This window comes from Motacilla alba, chromosome 1 (assembly GCF_015832195.1).
Source record: "Motacilla alba alba isolate MOTALB_02 chromosome 1, Motacilla_alba_V1.0_pri, whole genome shotgun sequence".
Lineage (NCBI taxonomy): Eukaryota > Metazoa > Chordata > Aves > Passeriformes > Motacillidae > Motacilla > Motacilla alba.
In genome coordinates, this window is record NC_052016.1 from 75,720,847 (window position 1) to 75,738,516 (window position 17,670).

The 17,670-nt window shown below is 41.3% G+C and overlaps 1 protein-coding gene across 4 annotated transcripts; it reads right to left on the reverse strand.

The window, feature by feature from the left end:
• Window positions 1-311: 311 nt before the first annotated feature.
• FBXL3 (F-box and leucine rich repeat protein 3) lies at window positions 312-17,608 on the reverse strand. Of its 4 annotated transcripts, none has more exons than XM_038137772.1 (5): window positions 17,347-17,607; window positions 12,817-13,180; window positions 10,654-10,776; window positions 7,451-7,622; window positions 312-2,747 (listed from the first exon to the last, which is right to left on the reverse strand). In XM_038137772.1, exons 2-5 carry the CDS (start codon window positions 13,177-13,179, stop codon window positions 2,104-2,106), a joined length of 1,302 nt encoding a protein of 433 aa, XP_037993700.1. In that variant the 5' UTR covers window position 13,180; window positions 17,347-17,607; the 3' UTR covers window positions 312-2,103. The 4 variants fall into 4 exon arrangements, with proteins under 4 accessions (XP_037993700.1, XP_037993719.1, XP_037993709.1 ...); XM_038137791.1 differs by lacking the exon at window positions 17,347-17,607 and adding an exon at window positions 17,106-17,314; XM_038137781.1 differs by lacking the exon at window positions 17,347-17,607 and adding an exon at window positions 15,209-16,781.
• Between the last annotated feature and the right edge of the window lie 62 nt (window positions 17,609-17,670).

A 17,670-nucleotide genomic window follows, 5' to 3' on the forward strand; every position in this document is an offset into this window, starting at 1 on the left:
GGGTCTGACAGAGGCCTCTCTGTGAGCAGCAGAACGCTGGGCTGGGCTTCCAAGGTGTGACTTCCAGGAGTGGAATCTGGTACTGAAGTTGCGCCTTGCCTTTCAGTTATTCCGACTACCAACATGTTGCCGACTTACCTTGCAGCATCAGGACACCTGCAGTCAAGGTCCAAAGAGTTTTGGCTCCATTACTAATGGTATTATTTCACATTAATTTAGTGAAAACTAAATCCCATTCCCTAGACTACAAGTGTTACTCCACCTTTCTCTTACAGGCAGTTCTCAGAGTCAGGTTATAAAAGACACACAGCTTTTTTACTTTTACAGACTAAATATATTGACACCTTTTGTACAAATAAAAGCAAATTATAGTATTACATTAATTTAACAAATTCTAATACAAAAAAACGCGTATTTCATAAAATGCAATTTTTAAATCAAAGCTCTACAGAAACATACAACTCCCTATAAAGATGTCCAGTCCGCTGAGCACTGTTTGCTCAAAATGTAATTATGAACTTAAATACACTCATAAGTGTATTACATTAAATTATACATTCGGATAAACATGACTGAAATCAGAGATGAAGGAAATCTACTTATTACCAGAGGGAGCTGTTCAGCTCAAGTGAGAAGCAGCCACCAGCTAAGCTCAACCCAGCCCGTGGGGGCAGCTCTGCCTTGCTGAGGGCTGACACATCTCTCAAACATGCAGCTGTCCGGGCAACACTTCAGTGTTACCATCAGCAACCTCCAAGAGAAAATAACTGTTGGCAGTAAGAAATTAAGTCACAAGCCACATCCAGATCACAGGCAGTGTCTTGCCTACACCACTTACAAACTAAAAACTTTCTGTAATAAAACTGATTTATCAAATGTTCAAAACAAATTTTTGCCTACTGCTCTACTTCACCAAGTCTACTCCTTTTGAATTGTTAAATATTATGAAATGACAGAACTAGCTGAATTAAAGGTATACAAAAATTATCATCTATTAAACATCCACTTTATACATAAACATTTCTGAAACAGATTTACAGTATACAGTTAGTTTATACAGCTTAAGCAACTGTTCCAATGTCGTTTCTGTCAAACTGAAAGCAGCCAAAAGGTCTAAGGTTTTGTGAAAAGGTTCTTGGTCAACATTCAAATTTTACCTTTTTCACCTCACACTGCTCACACCCACGTCATCAGAATAACATTGCTGGGTTCATTTCACAAACCATACATTATTCCATCTCACTGTATGCTGCCAAACTGGTTAATGTGCAACAAAAGCTCATTAATTCCAGTGTGGTTTTAAATACAATGTATCTACATTTTTCCCCAGAATGCTTTCGCTTCCTGAGCTAGACATAAAATACCTTAAAACAGGTTTAGTCGCAGATCTGAGACCCCACAAGCAAACTACATTAAAATGCATAGAGCGTGGAAAAAACCCCACACCGCTTTTGGTAGCTCACACTACTGGTTGTTAGCGCTCTAAATACATTTTAGATGGATCTAACAATCTGTTGAATAAGGTGGTAAACTTACTCTTTTAGTTGTCTAAACTTATTATTGTGTATTGCTCTTGCCTTTATGACTTAACAGAATGTGTGTATTTCACAGGCTACTCAACACTCCTCGTAATCGTCATCTTGTCATCGAGGTGACTGGATTTAGAAATGCTACAGTCTGCAACAAAACATGCAATTTTGGTGGGGTTTCGCTTGGCTTTTTAAGATCAAATATGATTGTGTCCAATACTACGAATCTAAATCAAAGATAAACACCATATTAAAACTGGTCTTTTGCAAGTGCATTTCAATATTTTTAATAATTTTTATTTCCAAAAATATTTAAGGTCACCTTTAATGACAAAGACTAAATATAAAACAGAAACCTGAATTTTGTTTGGATGAAAACAGGTTTTGGAGCTGTGAACTCTTTTGGTTCTCAAGTTCCAAAACAATTTTTGAAAGAAAAATTAATTTTCTAATCAAACCATTAATTAACTCGCAGCAAAATCTATATTATTAAATAAGCTTATACAGGAAATTGCAATATGGTAAGCTTGGTTTTAAGGTGCTACTCCATTCGCCCTGGAGTCTTTTAAGGACTTTACCAAGTGGGCATCATGTCTGGGAACCAGACTCTACCAAGATGCTTTGAAACCTCCCAATGAATCTGCTCTAAGCTGTATTTCTGATCAGGAATCAGCACTTCCTCCATAATAGAGAGCTGAGAGAGGCGCCCGCCACACATCTTCACGAACTCCACAAAGGCACTGCAAGAGACTTCACATTCTCCGAGGCCCACGGCCGACAGGTACTTGCACCGCTCGGCGATGCAGATCAGCTCCTCGTCCAGCGGCCGCAATCCATTGGCACACACCACCAGTTCAACCAACCGCGGGCACGTCATCCCAACGCGGCCGAGCACGTCCTTGCTGACCGACCTTCCGAAGTACAGGTGAGTGACGGGTATCTCGTAACGAAAGAACGGGTCAAACTCCTCCTCATACAAGAAAAAGTACATGACTAAATTTACTTTGGGAGAATGCTTGATGAAAGCGTCCCAGCTGCTCTTCTGAATCGTGTGGAACTGAGTCTGTCCGGGATTTTCACTGACCACATCAATGCGCAAGTGTTCTAACCGGACGTGTTTCTCCGAAGACAGAGCAAGCAGCAGCTCATCACTCAGCAGGTGGTAGTTCAGCGCCAGCTCACGCAAGCCGTGGCACTGGTCAGCCACACAAAGGATACCTGTGAGAAGACAACATGATGCAAGGGGTTAAAAGGCACTGATGACTGAACATAAAACAGGAGGGAATTGTTTATGTGTGCCAGGAGGGTGCTATGGGCACCTATTTCAAACGTGCAACCTTAAATCAAAGACCTTAAATCAAAACCAAATCAAACTAGACAACTGGGACAATAATGTTTTTCACAACAGGATCTTGTGACTTCTGTGTACCTACATGTGAGACAGACATACACAATGCGACTGCAGTGAACAAACACATAAACAGAAGTGACAAATATATAAATAGCGTATTCTGACTGTTCTGTTGTAAGACCACATATACTCAACCTCAATTTTGTAAAAAGTGCTTACTCATGATAAAAGCATTTCCTTAGCCAGTTCTGGAAGAACTGCTGGGTGCTCTGTGGCTGACAAAGCAACTGTGAATGAAATTTGTCATCTGAAGAAAGCAAATGCAAAGCTAAAGTAAAATGAATTAGATTTTAATTCAACAGAGAGGCTGCTGCTGTCAGTATTTGGTTTTTTTAGGAAAGTATAAACGTCTAATTTTGGAAAAGCTACAGCAAAAAAAAAGGCAAAGCAGTAGAAATTAAGAGCAGTAATTTCTAAAACAGCAATTTTCAGATTCTCTTTAATGATTCAATATACTCTGCAGCTCACAGAAGACAAAAATATTAGAAGTAGAATCCGGGTCAGTCTAAGGTTTCCACTCACACTATTTGTAGATACAAGCAATGGTATTATGCTGATAACAACAGTACTGAAAAAAAGCACTAGGAACAGCATTCAGTCCTCTGCATTTCATGTGACCCAGAAAACTGCATGAAATGTAGGATACGGCCTTTCCATTAAGAGAAGGGATGAGAACATAGCATTTAACATGGAACTGAAAAACCTGAGCTCAATACACTGCAGTTCTGAAGCAACAGGAAGAAATTCAGAAAACAGCAGTTATTTTAAAGTGCAGCTATTAAATTTAAGAGAAGCCTATACTGAGCATAGAAACATGGTCTTAAAAAAATCACTGCAAAAACACTGCATGAATCAGAAGGGTCACTATGATCACTCTCTAAGGAAACTCAGACATGCTGCTTCAGAATACCCCGGTCTGTTGAGATATAAGTCTTTGGTAACTTTAGGGGTACAGTATGGACCACTGCAATGCAAAAAGGGAAGAGCTGGGGTACAACTTACTGTGATTTTTTATGGGTCTAGAACTGGATATGCATGGTCTGTCAATGCAATTATGCATCCTACATAAAGAGCTGACAATGTATACAGTGTAGACAGCCACTAGAGTGCCTGCCTGGAGCCCATGTACTTCACAGAAACCCCTAGGCACTGCCTACACCTTTGTGTCACTGAGAGGTAAATGGCTCTGCTCTCTGATCTTACTGCAGAGCTGCATCAAAAAAATCCCTGACCCATGATGTCCCTGATGAAGGCACACCTGACACCTGCTCTGCTTCCCAACTCCCACTCCAAGAGAAGAAGCCCTCCTACCCCATGCCACAGCCCAAATACCACCTTTACAGGAACAATCTGCCATTCCCTCTGTTCCAACAGTTAGTATTTCGGAGTGGGAACAACAAACAAGTAACTTCAGATAAGCTCACAAAGATTAGAAATTCATCACTGCCTTTGTTTCTTCAGCCCAAACTCAAACGTGCCTCTTTATCTTTGTACAGTAACTTAGAGCAATTCACTGTTTGAAATCAATCTTCTTCCTTTATCCCTGCAGTAGTGGAGACTCTCTTGCTCTACTTTCATTACTCTTTTCTGTCCTTCACTAAAATATTTTTTGAGAACTGACCTAGTAATTAACATTCCCCCCTCCTCCAATCTGAAGACATTTTAATTGCATCTATAAGTAATTAGCTTTGTAACTCACAGTCCTTTTGGTTCAATAAAGTTTTTCTACATTTATAGCAGCCTGCTAATTATAATATCCCCATTACAGAAACAAAATATAGGTCACATTTTCCTTCAAGAGTCTCATTTTTGCAGCCTGCCTGCTCTTGAATCCAACTATCCACATACCAGTTTTTTTCTTTGTTCCACTCGGTGGGCTGTCCCTCCCTGGACACCAGGTGCCCACCCAAGGTGTGCAATCACTTCCTTCCCCAGCTGGGCAGGGGAGAGAGAAGACAGGGGTGACAAGGAGAGATCAGTCACCAATTACCATCATGGGTAAGACAGACTCAACTTGGGGAAATCAATATGTTATCAACTGAATCAGAGTAAGGTAATGAGAAATAAAACTGAATCTTAACACACCTTCCTCTCTCTCCTTTGTTCTTCCCAGGCTTAACTTCCTCATGACTTTCTCTACCTCCTTCCCTCCTAGCAGCACAGGGGTACAAGGGGCTGTAGTCAGTTCTTCAGCCATTGTCTCTGCCACTCCTTCCTCCTCAGGGGGAGACCACCCCACACTCTCTTTCCCGGCTCTAGCATGGAGTCCCTCACATGGAAGCAGTCCCCCATGAACTTCTCCAGCGGGAGTCCTTCTCAGACTGCAGCTCTTCACAAATGCTCCAGTGTGGGTCTCTTCCATACCATGCAGTCCTTCAGGAACACACTCCAGTGTTCCACACAGGGTCAATTCCTGCCATCAACCTGCTCCAGCATGGGATCCTCTCTCAACACGTGCCTCCAAGAGACTCTTCCAGCATGGGCTTCCCACAGGGTCAGAGCCTCCTTCCAGCACCCACCTGTTCCAACACGAGTTCCTCCACGGGCTGCAGGTGGATCTCTGCTCCAACATGGCCCTCCATGGGCTGCAGGGGCACAGCTGCCTCACCATGGTTTTCACCATGGGCTGCAGGGGAATCTCAATTCTGGCACCTGGATCAGCTCCTGCCCCCGCTTCCTCACTGACCTTGGTGTCTGCAGAGCTGTTTCTCTCATGTATTCTCACTCCTGTCTCCAGCTGCAATTGCTCTCCTGCAGTACTTTTCCCCCTTCTTAAAAGGGTTATCCCAGAGGTGCTACCATTGTCACTGATGGGCTTGGCCTTGGCTCTGCTGGACATGGGGAAGCTTCTGGCAGTTCTCACAGAAACCGCTCCTGTAGCCCCCTCACTGCCCCACAAAACAAGTGCCATGCAAACCCAGTGCATCCACTTTTTTCTCCATCTCAAGGCACACCCATATCTGAATTAAGCAATTAAACTCTCCCACTGTTTGCTCAGCACTCCCTGGTTTTGTTACTAATGCATCTTGCCCCAATCTATTCATCCTCCATGAAGGACAATAGTACTTGTGCTCCTTTAACATTTCTTAACCATTGTTCCTTCAATTTACAACCATGCAAGATACATCAATCAGAACACACCCATGTCTCCTCCCAAATTATCAATTGTATGATGTTCCAATGAAGCCTTCTAGCAATGATTATCCACAAACCAGCAAAGTCTGCTAGAGCTGACAGGTTACTCTTCAATCCAAGTCCAAGGAAATTACTCTCTCTGCCTAGCTACAAATTACTGCAGAAGCCTTTTCCTCTTGACAGACATGTTACGTCTCTTGCACTTCTCAGACACAAGGATTCTCAAAAAACCATTTTAGGTTGGAAAAGCCAGTCCCTCAAGCCAATTTAAACAACCCCCACTACAACTAGAAAGCTTTGGAGGAGGCACTATTGCAGTTAATTCTGTGAACACTTTGCTGGACCAGGCTGCTGCAAAACACCAGTCCTGCATTTTCAGGACTTCTTTATACAAAACCAAACACAAGGCTCTGTCTGAGAGCTACACTTACAAAAGGTATTAAGTTTGTTTTGTTTGTTATCACTACAATAACATGCCCTCTGCAACAGTACTGCTTTCCCCTTTCCCTTTGTAGGAATCCTGCTGGTGAATTTGACAGATAATAAATCTAGCATTTACAGCTGCAATGTATTTGCATGGAGAAAGTTACGGTGTTATGGTTTCTATAGCTTCTACTCATCCTCAGAAGAGGAATCATAAGTTGCCAGCATTTAATTTACAATTCCTCTTCCCTTTCTCAGTGGAAAACTCTAAGTGTGTCTGTGAATAAATCTTAAACTAGCCGTTGCGTAAATCTACCACAAATGTTAATTCTGTGAACTTCAACAATCTTGAGTGATTTTGTTCTGGTATGAGCGGGCTTCATTCTTGTTACAAACACACTTAAGAGTGTTAGAGAGGTACATCTGGTGACTGTAGAAGTTTTGCGCAGCTCATCTCCCCTTTTTGATGCTGTCTGCAGTTATTCTCCAGTGATGACTTTCTTTCAGAACGACTAAACCAGCATCTTCCTAAGCCATGGCATGGCAACAGTCAAAACCCATACGTAACAAAGTATGGAAAAGAAACTTGTATTCCAAAAAAAGCTTAATTATACTGGAATACTTTGTCATTGCACAAATAGAGCACAATCAATTTGATATGTTCTCATTAAGTTCCATATGAGGTTAACTATTTGCCCACAACAGACATGCACTATTTTATTATTAGCCCAGCAGTCACTGTGAAGTGACAGGATAGATGGACTGACCACCAGCTGAAAGTACTTTATTCAGGGACAGTTGCTGGTAATACCATACTCATCTTCCCTCTTACCCCACCCCTATGTTTTCAGACTTTATTTTAAACAGAATTTAATGCATGCATTAAAAAATTCCAACCAACCAACCAACCGAAAAATCCCAAGAGGCTAACCCCAAAACCCCAGTAGCTTACCAGCTGGAGAAACATGAGGACAGCTGCTCATTTTCAACAGTTTGAGTGTGTCGCTGTTATTAGCCACCAGAACCTTGAGAGACGGATCATCTACGGGTGTGTCATCAATCTTAAGTGAAGAGAGGGATTTGGAGTTCACAAACACCACTGTCAGTGCAGAAATAAAGTGAGACTGAAAAAAAAAGGAAGTTTAAATGAAAGAGTAGTATGTGAAGTAAAAATCTCAATAGTTTTGCACTGTGCACAGCAGTCCTAGTTTTTACTTCTTGACAGCATTTGTTGAAAAAGCATTCTTTTGATATTGCATAATTTAAAAAATGGTACTAAAACTGACATTTTTAGTAGAGGAAGTCTAATAAATTTTTGCTATCTGTTTATGAATTGGGCAAATCAGAATCTGTAACATTAGATGTTAATCAAGAACCTGACCCTGGGAAATCCACTGCACAAATTTATATCTACAGAAAGACAACAAGCAAAGGGAAAGCCTAGAAGCCCTCATTTTAAGGATTTTTTTTAATTCCTTTGAACAGATGAGGCAAGTAACACTCTAAAAGAAGCATCTTCTAGAAGAGGAATTCCCTCATGGCAAGTTGTGCTGCATTGGTGAGACCCAAACACAGTCAGGAGTGTTTGTATCCGAAGCCAAATGACTGTACTGCCTGCCTACCACCCACACAGGAGTATTTAGGGTTCGGACAGATTTCTTGGAAAGCTAACTGCAGTGGTCCAAACAGAGCCAAGGAGCAGGAAATCTATTAATTATTGAATAAGCAACATAGATAAGGTAGGACAAGTGCTCAGCATTTTTGCATAACCACTGAAATTTATCATTAAAGACAGAGCTCTCAGAACCTAAGCTTGGTAAACACAGACTAAGGAGCAGATACAGCAGTGACTGTAAAAACCACTGGTGGTATGAAATGAATAGTTAATTCATCTTCATAATTTCTTATCAGACTGACCAAACAGAAGACTTTAAAAAAGTGTTTTTTCCATGTGCTACATTTAGTATCTTTAAAAAACTGAGCTGCTACTTGGATTTCAAACCTGTTTCACTCTGAGCCACAGGCACATATCCTGAATACAGTTATACTGAGAGACAGCCTGGCAACAATACTTGTTCGTTTTTAGGTGATATATTTGTGATTTTTGATAAAACTGCCACACAATGAGATTTAGAGTAGGACTTACTCCTTTCACATTTACACAAACTTTCAAAGTCAGTTCATGCAAATAGAAACGGGAAGCTCAACTCAGAATCTTTACGCACTTTGGCTTTGGAGACCACTCCAACTCTCCTGACAGTATGCTTATATGTGTTATGTACAGAAGAAAAGATGCTTTAATATTATTTCAACTCTATATTATGAGAATGTTAGTACTGTGTTTTTATTCTCTGTATGTAGAAAAAGAAGGCTGTTAAACAGAAAGGCAAAGTTAACCACACCTATTAAAAAAGGTAACTTGAACCTTCTAGTTTGAAGAGCTAACAGGAAACAGGCAATATCCCAACATGTAAAAGCTGGTCTTTTCAGTATTGCCACATCTCTAGTCTGCAGTATGATTCTTTAAAAGATTCTAGAATGTACATTCACCTAGAATGTACTAAGTGAAAAGACAAGCAACACAGCTCTATATATGAGTCAGAGATATTTGCCACATGTCAGGTCACTTGACAACAAGAGAGCACTGATGAAGATAATGCCAAGTAGTTCAGACCTCCTATAGAGTCTGATAAAAATAAAACCCCCACCACCCTCAAAAAAGATCCAAAACCACAGCAACGTATTAACCATTTTCCAAATTAATTCATCTTTGTCTGCTTTTCATCTAATGGACCGGTCACTAACAGCTTCCCACGAGAATTCAGTCATGGCCAAATTAAATTCTTTGGTTTCACTAGCTGTTCCTTATGCAGGTGACAAAACTATTGAAGTCGTAAGTACCAAAAGGCAAATTATCCTTAGAGCTAATTTTGGCTTACTTTGAATTTATTTTTTTAAAGGCCAAATGTGAATTTAATGAGAACAAAAAAAAAAGGAAGCCTGTGCTTTTTAAGCCTTGAAGCTGAATAAGAACATAGCATGAACAATTACAATTACTCAGCAAGCTGGACATGACCCTAATATATCCCTCCAGTGAAAACTAAGAGATCTAAAGCAGCATTGAGATTAATAATGAAAACAGTAAGAAAGAGCTGAAAGGACAAAGTATTTTTAACACACTGTGGATTGTTTTATATTCATGTTTTCTTATCACCACACCTCGAAGAACATCAGAAAAGGAAAAAAAAACATCAGAGCAAAACTAGTTAAATATCTGAAAAGCTTCTTTGAAAATTACCAGTTAAAAACACATATTCAAGAAAACTACATGATGTGGCAGCGACCACTGCAAGGATGATAATTGATAACCCTTCTGTAGCTAACCTTACCTGCAGCCTACCTCCTTTCCCAAGGCTGTCTCTAGTTCTTCCTTGTCCTTACTGCCACCACCAGCCATGACATCACTGAGATCTAGCTGATAGTCTATTTGTATCTGGACCTCCTTCACAAGCACTCCCCCACTCCTCAGCAATAGTACACTTCCACCTCACCAGCAGGAATGCTTCTCTAGAAGCACATGCAGGGGTTTGTCATCCAGATTAAATGCTTTCTAACAAGATCTGATTTTTGGTAAACATGCAAGGTAAAAATCTTGACTGAAAATTTCAGAAATACAGCGCACTGCACCAAGTATGCTAATGCTTGACTGCCTGATGTGAAGCCCTGCAAATCATGATCCTCTTTCTTTCTGAGGATATTGTGTAAGCCCTATGGCAAGTCCACATGGATAAAACTCTACCACTCATTTGACTGTAATTGTCTCCTAAACAAACCTCAGAACACAATTACACAGGCCTGAACCATCTAACCTCTTAACTTGCACCACGCTGCTCAGCACTACATTGAGGTCAACAGACAGGAGGACTTGAAAGAACAAGGTCAGGCCCACGCTCTCATACGATTCAGAGACTGAAAGGAACTTCATATATCCATCCCTGTACATTTCAGCTCCTCTCTTTATTAGAGGCCAGACCACTAATAAACTTTCCTTTATCCAAGATTCATATTCCTACAATAGAACTTTTCATTAAGTTACAGAAGTACTGTATGAAACACTGCAATACTTGGCAATAGAAAATATATATAATAAAATACCTTTGGTAAATCCATGAAGCTTGGCCGGGCAGTTGAAATTAGCCCAAGTGTTTTCAGAGAGCAATTCACAAGCTGTGATAAAATATCACAAGCTGCTTCTGCAGATTCCTTGCTACTGTCCACCTTAAAACAAAATGAATTTCGTGTTCAGAATGCACTGCAAATACACTCTTTTTTTTCACTTTACCTTCTGAAATGTGATGTAAAAAAAAAAAAAAAAAAACAAAACTCATTGTGAATTCATCAATGTTATTCTTTATTCCCCCAAAAAGTATGAATCAAAAATCCAAGACTATTTGCTATAAATTTACTACTCTTCTAAACACTTTGGCAAAATATAGCATGGTGAGGGGTCAGCTAAACAGTTTGTTCCAAGACACTCATTCCACATCAAATAACAAGAAAGTGGAGGGTCCAGAGCCTATTTGTCTTTACATTCCTCCTTACTAAAATGCAAGAATTCTATAAATCCTTTACTATGTGCAAAAGCACTTCTTTTTACAGTGGCTCAGTTCATAAAATTGAGCTGCTAGAGAGTTAAGTGCATTATCAATGAACCTGCATGACTGTTCACTGTTAAAACCACAACAGATGCAGTGGATACTCTAAAAAAACCACACCAAACCAAGCAAACCAACACAAATCCCAAAACGTTCCTTAGTCAGCTTGCTGCCCAACCAAATCATTTAAGAGTGTCTCCAGGGGACTTCCCCTGACACTCGGATGTGCTTTCTGAATAGCCCCTTATGTACAGCAGCCATGACAGCTTTGCAAACTTACAGAACAGTATAAAGCTTGATCATAGGATCAAATTTAACTCCACCGTAAGCCATGCCACCTTGGCAGCAATAGATTAAGTCTAATGAACATTCATTTGCTGCTTAAACACAAGCTGAAAAACCTTGATTTTCACCAATCTCATCCTTCTTTGCCTACAGAAAACACCCCTGTTTTTTTCAGCCTTTACAGAGGACCGGTGAGTGTTACACCCACTTCCTTGTGTATTCTGCAGCACTGAGGACAACAGAAGCGACACAGGAAAGAAATGATGGATCACCCTATGAGCAAAGGGCACCCGAAATTCTTTGGGTGTAAAGCAACAGAGACAGGAGATAAGACACTGGGAGGTCACTCCACTACAGCCCTAGGTTTTTTTTTATTTGGGTTCTGATAAAAGCCCTGCAAACCACGTGGTAACAGTTTGTAGCTGGCATTGCAAGCAAGCAGTAGAAATACATGTGATCAGGCAGAGGTGACTCAGCTCTTCACATGCTGATGATTCCAGCATTAGAACTGCCTGATCTCAGAAACAAGTATGCTGAACCTGCTGCAGAACACATTTCCTTTCCAAATTTCTCACAGCTAATGCATATGCAGCCAGGAGATTCACAGCACCCTTCCAAAACACACTGGTATGTAAGCCCACATTAAAAGTTCTCATGTGCTGAAAATAATTCCACAAGGTGAATGAATACATGCACCATCCTATGCAAACCACACGTACTTTTTCAGTCCCCTGAAACGCAGTTGCACTGAGTACAGACAATCCCATACAACTGAATATTAAAACTGCTAGTTGATGCCTAGCAGTACTGAAGTCACTCTCTGTGCATCAGATGTTTTCTAACCATGAATATTAGAGCCAAGTACCTACATGATGTGAAATGGGGAAATGCTTAACTTAGGCATCCTGATTAAACTTAATTCTGAGGCAGTAAACCCACACATGCAGTTGTATCAGAATTGTTTCTGTCCACTTCATGAAGCAGAATTTTAAGCAGCTAAACTGCTACCAAAAAACCCAAAAAGCCTGAAACCAACCAAAAAGCTCACAGAAAACCCCAAAAAGCAAACCAACAAAGGACCTACAAAAACAAACAAAAAACCACAAACAAACCACACCACTAGCCAAAAAAAAAAAAATCCCATCTAACAGAAATAAGACAATGAAAAGGTATGTTCAATACTGTTATTCCAAGTTTTGGTCCTGAAAATATACCCAAACAAATTAATTGGGAGGTAACCTCCATGTCTACATGTCCATTTAGAGAATCCATTTCCTCTGAATTTTAAGCCTGAAAATAAGGCCACCTACCACACTGACAGCTGCCCTATTTCTTTTAGAATAAAAGTCACTTTAAAAAAGCCTATAAAATACACTACCTTGAAGCTAACATACTGCAGGTGATTGGAATGCCTCTTTATTATTTGCTTGATTAGTTCGGGGTGTGTAGTCCTCAGGTTTGATGTGGCTGGTTGATTCAGCTCAAACTCAAAGCACCTCCAGAGATCAGGCATATGAAACACTTGGTTCCAGCTCCTGCAGACCTGGGATGCATGAGCACGATCCAGAAGTGGCAGGTACTGGAACACCTGCAGGATAATGTCTTGGAGCAGGTTTGCCCAGTCAGGACTCTGCACAGCTGTGGTTTTCTTCTCTGCAATCTTGTGTCTCTTGGATTCCTTCTCAGTCGTGTCTTCAGATGAACTGCTGTTGGCCTCATTAGTTTTCCTTCCTCGTTTCATTCTACAGAAGTAATAAAAAAAAATTATTTATTTTGTAAATGCAAAAGAGCTGAGAACAATATTAATAGAAACTGTGGAGTTGAAAAAGGTCTTTATGCAACAACACCTTGGCAGGGGTGTTTTTTCCTGCCATATATAAAGGAAAAAAACCCCAAGTAACAAACCAAAATGGCAGTGCAGAAATAACATTATCAGCTAAACTGATATCTTTACTACTACTTCTTTAATCATTAACAGTGCCAACCCATTTATAACAGTCACTCTCCTTTTAGTGTTTCATTTGTGTGTTTGAGAACACTTTGAACCTAATTTGTTTTACTGTGTTGTTGATTATTACTCTACTGTTCTACTAATGGAAGGATAATCTTCTAAACAATTTTTTTAACACTGACATAAATATTCCTGGCCCAGTCCTATTTATTAGGAACTACACTTGAAACTGTGGAGATAAAAATCAGGCAAGGAAGTAAATAATTACTGCATGCATGCTTGCAAGCACTGCATATTGCAGATGTTGTATCAGACCAAATAATTTTTTTTCTCAGAGAGGAAAAATATTTTCTTTTAAAATTTACTTATTCAAAATACATTGCTTTAATAGGCATCTGTTTTAAATCAGTATCCTTGAAAATATATTTCATCAAGTCCATTGGTGCGCTTTCATTTTTCCAGCTAACTAGTAAATAGGCATTACAGAAGATTTCCAGTAACAGTCTGGAAGTTTCAACCCACAAAAAAAATTCAGAGAAGGGCCAGAAAAAATTCTTCAAAATTGTATTAAATTCAGCAAGCCTGCTGGAAAAGGTGGTAGCATATGCTTTTTCCAAAATTACATCATTTAAGCAACTTCTACCTTATATTATATTATATTATTAGAGAGAAAAAAACCCTTACCACTACATATATCTGAAATAACATGCAGGGCTCACTGGGTTTTAATCCAAACACGTTCTTTTGTACATGCCATCTTACAACTGAACTTGGCATCTGATTATTTATTTTTAAAAGCCTCAGTGCACATCGTGTCCTAAAGGGCTCTGCTGCCTCATACTCAACTACAATGTGCTCAATTCCAGTCTCTACAGAGCTGAGAGAATCCAGGGGCAGGGTGAGCCTGACACATAAAGCACCCCCAGCCTCCCTGATTTCTAGAAGATAAACAAGGACTTCATACACAGCGAAATCATCCTGGTTTAACATTCAAGTACAATTACACGTCTAGGATTATCATATGCCCAGATCCCTCCCGGGATCTGAAAAGTTACATTTCCCTGCTAGGTACTGCAACTAAGGCTAGAAGTACTTCCTAAACCAAAATGCCAGCTAAAAATTATACTGTTCATAATCCAATGCATCACAGATTATTTTCTCAAAGGCAGCAGCTCCCTACCTATCTTTAAAAGGCTTTAATCCTAGCTACTCACATGACAGAAACAAGCTATCACTCAAGGTCTAAAGCCACCCATAAGATGATGCAGACAAACCTGAACATACGGTCACGAAAGACTGATGAAGAAAATTTGTCTTGACTTTTTTCAGCTCCTATTTTTACTCCCAGCACACTTGGAGGCAAACAGGGGATGAAAACAGTACTGGGCAAAAATCTCTACTTGCTTCCTGAGAACTGTTTTCCGTGATTCAGTTCCCGTCTATGGGACTATGCAGAACACAGTTCCTGTGCTGGAACAAGCTTTCTGCCAGAGAGAGAGTTCTGCTGCTGAGCCACTTCATCAGCGAAGAAAAGCAACAAAACTGAACAGTGACTCAGAACCATCTGCAACCAACAAAACTATGAAGGAACTGGATTTTGTAACCATGAAAATGGAATTCAGCTTAAAATTAATCAAGAATTAATTGGCAAATCCACTGCAAGCCTGTCATGTTTCCGTTAGAGATAATAACTCAGCAGAGTGCAAGAACAGTGTTTATAATAAGCCAGTCTGAAATGCAACATTGGTTTAAGCTTTAGGCTAAACAGATATTCCAAACAACTAGGTTATAATGAGCATCCACCACAGGCAAGTATTACCTTGCCAAATTCAGGCTTGCCTGTTTGATGTCCGAGTCTTTCCAAATCCATCTGTAAAAAGCTACAGAAGGTACTGTGAGACTCCAAGTCCTCCTTTACAGAGATCCTGCCTCGTCTTTTGCTAGCAAGGCAGTAATCTGCATAAATGTTCCAGTTAGGCAGGCTACTTTTACCACTGCATTAAGGTAGGGTTTGGGGTTTTTTTCCTCTTTTTTGTCTCTCTTTCAGAGAAGACCAGGAGGGAGCTGCCACTGACAAAACTGTGTTCATTTTTCTTCTGGAAAGAAGGCCTCTGGGATGTGTTGATAGGAGTGGGGCAGGTCATTGACAGCTCTCAGTGTGCACTTCTGAGCTAACTGGGATGAGCTCTAAGTAGTTAATATGTGCTGGTTACAGACCAACACACACTCATGGAAGTTGTGGGATACGGTCCCACATTTTTGTAAACAGCCAACTTAAAAACCAAAAAGACAACACAGCCATCACTTAGAGGTATACTGATGTTTTCTTCTTCCAAGAAAACAAGAAGTTACGTGTTCTAAATGCTATGACTTAAAGCAAGGGATGGGGAAAAAACACATCTTTCCAGACAACTTATTTTGTTACTGACATCTTGTAATTAAAGACGTAAAGACTAAGATTTTTGAAATCTTTCAAAAGTATTTCCTTGGCAAACTTTTTCCAAACATCACTTTTTTCCAAAGGAAAAAAGTGCCTAAGCTCAAAACTAAAAAATATTATTTTAAGAACTGCGCGACTGTTTTGTCATCTAATTTTTGACCAATTTGTTCATCTAATTTTTGGGTTCTCATTTCAGAACTTAAAGTATCAGAATAGTTTTTATTAAATCTAACTGCTTTCAACCTCTTCACATACCAACAATAAAACAAATATGCAATTTAAAGAATGCATATTTGCCTGCAGAACTTTACAGAGCTATCCGAAAATATATTTACTTTTAAAAGGCCACTTAAGAGAGTAAACCTTTCTGGATATTTAACATAAGAACAGGCAATGCAATCAGAAGTTCACTTTGCTTTACGTGTCCAGTAATTTAAAGATCTCACCACTTGAAACCCAAGGCCAACTTTTCAATAAGGAAGACATGGATGCAAAATTCCATACTAGCAAATTACTGTATGAGTAAAACCTACTTTTCAAGGAATGACTGCTTATCTCTTCTTAGCAATGCATGAACCATCAATCTTGCTTTTAACTCTCTCTGGCACACTCAGGACACACACGTATCATTGTTTTTCAAACTGCTGCTTTAACCAACTTTGCTTTAGAAGCTAAGCTCTTACCAGAAAGGAAAATAAACCCAAAAAACCAAACCAACAAAAATACCCGACTCTAGCAGGGCAGAGAGATGGGTGAAAGCTGCCTGACTCATTAAGATTTTCCAAGCAAATTTGTCCACTTATTACAAGGACTTGTTTCTGAACTCCGCACCTGGGCGCAACCCACGCTATCTTGTTTGCAATAGTCATGTCCAACCCTAATCACACAGTTCAGTCACCGAGCAGGAGGAGGAGGAGCAAAGCACGTGCTTAACATTGTTTTTATTGCCGAGTAAGGTGCAGCCAGAACACAACGGCAGTAAAAAAAAAAAAAAAAAAAAAAAAAAAAAGCACAAACAAAAAGCAACAAAAAACCCCCACAACCAAAACCAAACAAAACAAACTGTGCAGGGCTGTTTGCACCCGACTGATAACGCTTTCCCAAGAGCCTGCCCAACCGAGCTCGCTGTGCCTCACCCCCGCTGCGCACGGAACACCAGGAATGCGCTGAAGGGGAGCAGGGCCGAAAGAGGGGGCGACCCGGACACGAACCCAACCCCTCCCTGCCGCCAACAACCCGCTCCGCTGGACACAGCGAGGGTTCCACGACTGATTACCGCTATCACGGGGAAGCTGCGAGGCAGCGACCCAAAAACACGGCGGACTAGGATTTAAGGATCGCTCGCTACTCCCGGAGAAGGCTCCCCTCAGGGTCGGCTCCTTCCGCCCCAGCCCCGGCCCGGGGCGCGGGGCTCCGACAGCCCGGCAGGCCCCGAGCTCCGCCGCCCCCGCTCCCGGGGCCTGGGACCCTGCGGATGGTCCCGCTGCGCCGCCGCCCGCCCCTTCCCGCCCCATCACCTGGCGGCTCCCTGCTGCGCTTCGCATTAACCGGGGCTCGGGCCGCGCTGGCGCCTCCGCTCCGGCCACATCAGCTCTCTCCGCCAAAGCCGACCCCAGCGCCGCCTCCGCCGCCCGGCCGTCCGGTCCGTCCCGTCCCGCCCGCGTCGCCGCTTCGCTCCTTCCCTGGCCTCGCTCTCTGTTTACTTCCAGCGGCGGAAGCGACGCGAACCAGCCAAAATGGCGGCGGGCGGGGAGGCGGCGGCCCCACCTCCCCTCAGCGCGCCCGCCCGCGGCGCCTCGCAGCCAGGGACGGCGCCCGCTCCTCCTCCCGCCCGCCTGCGC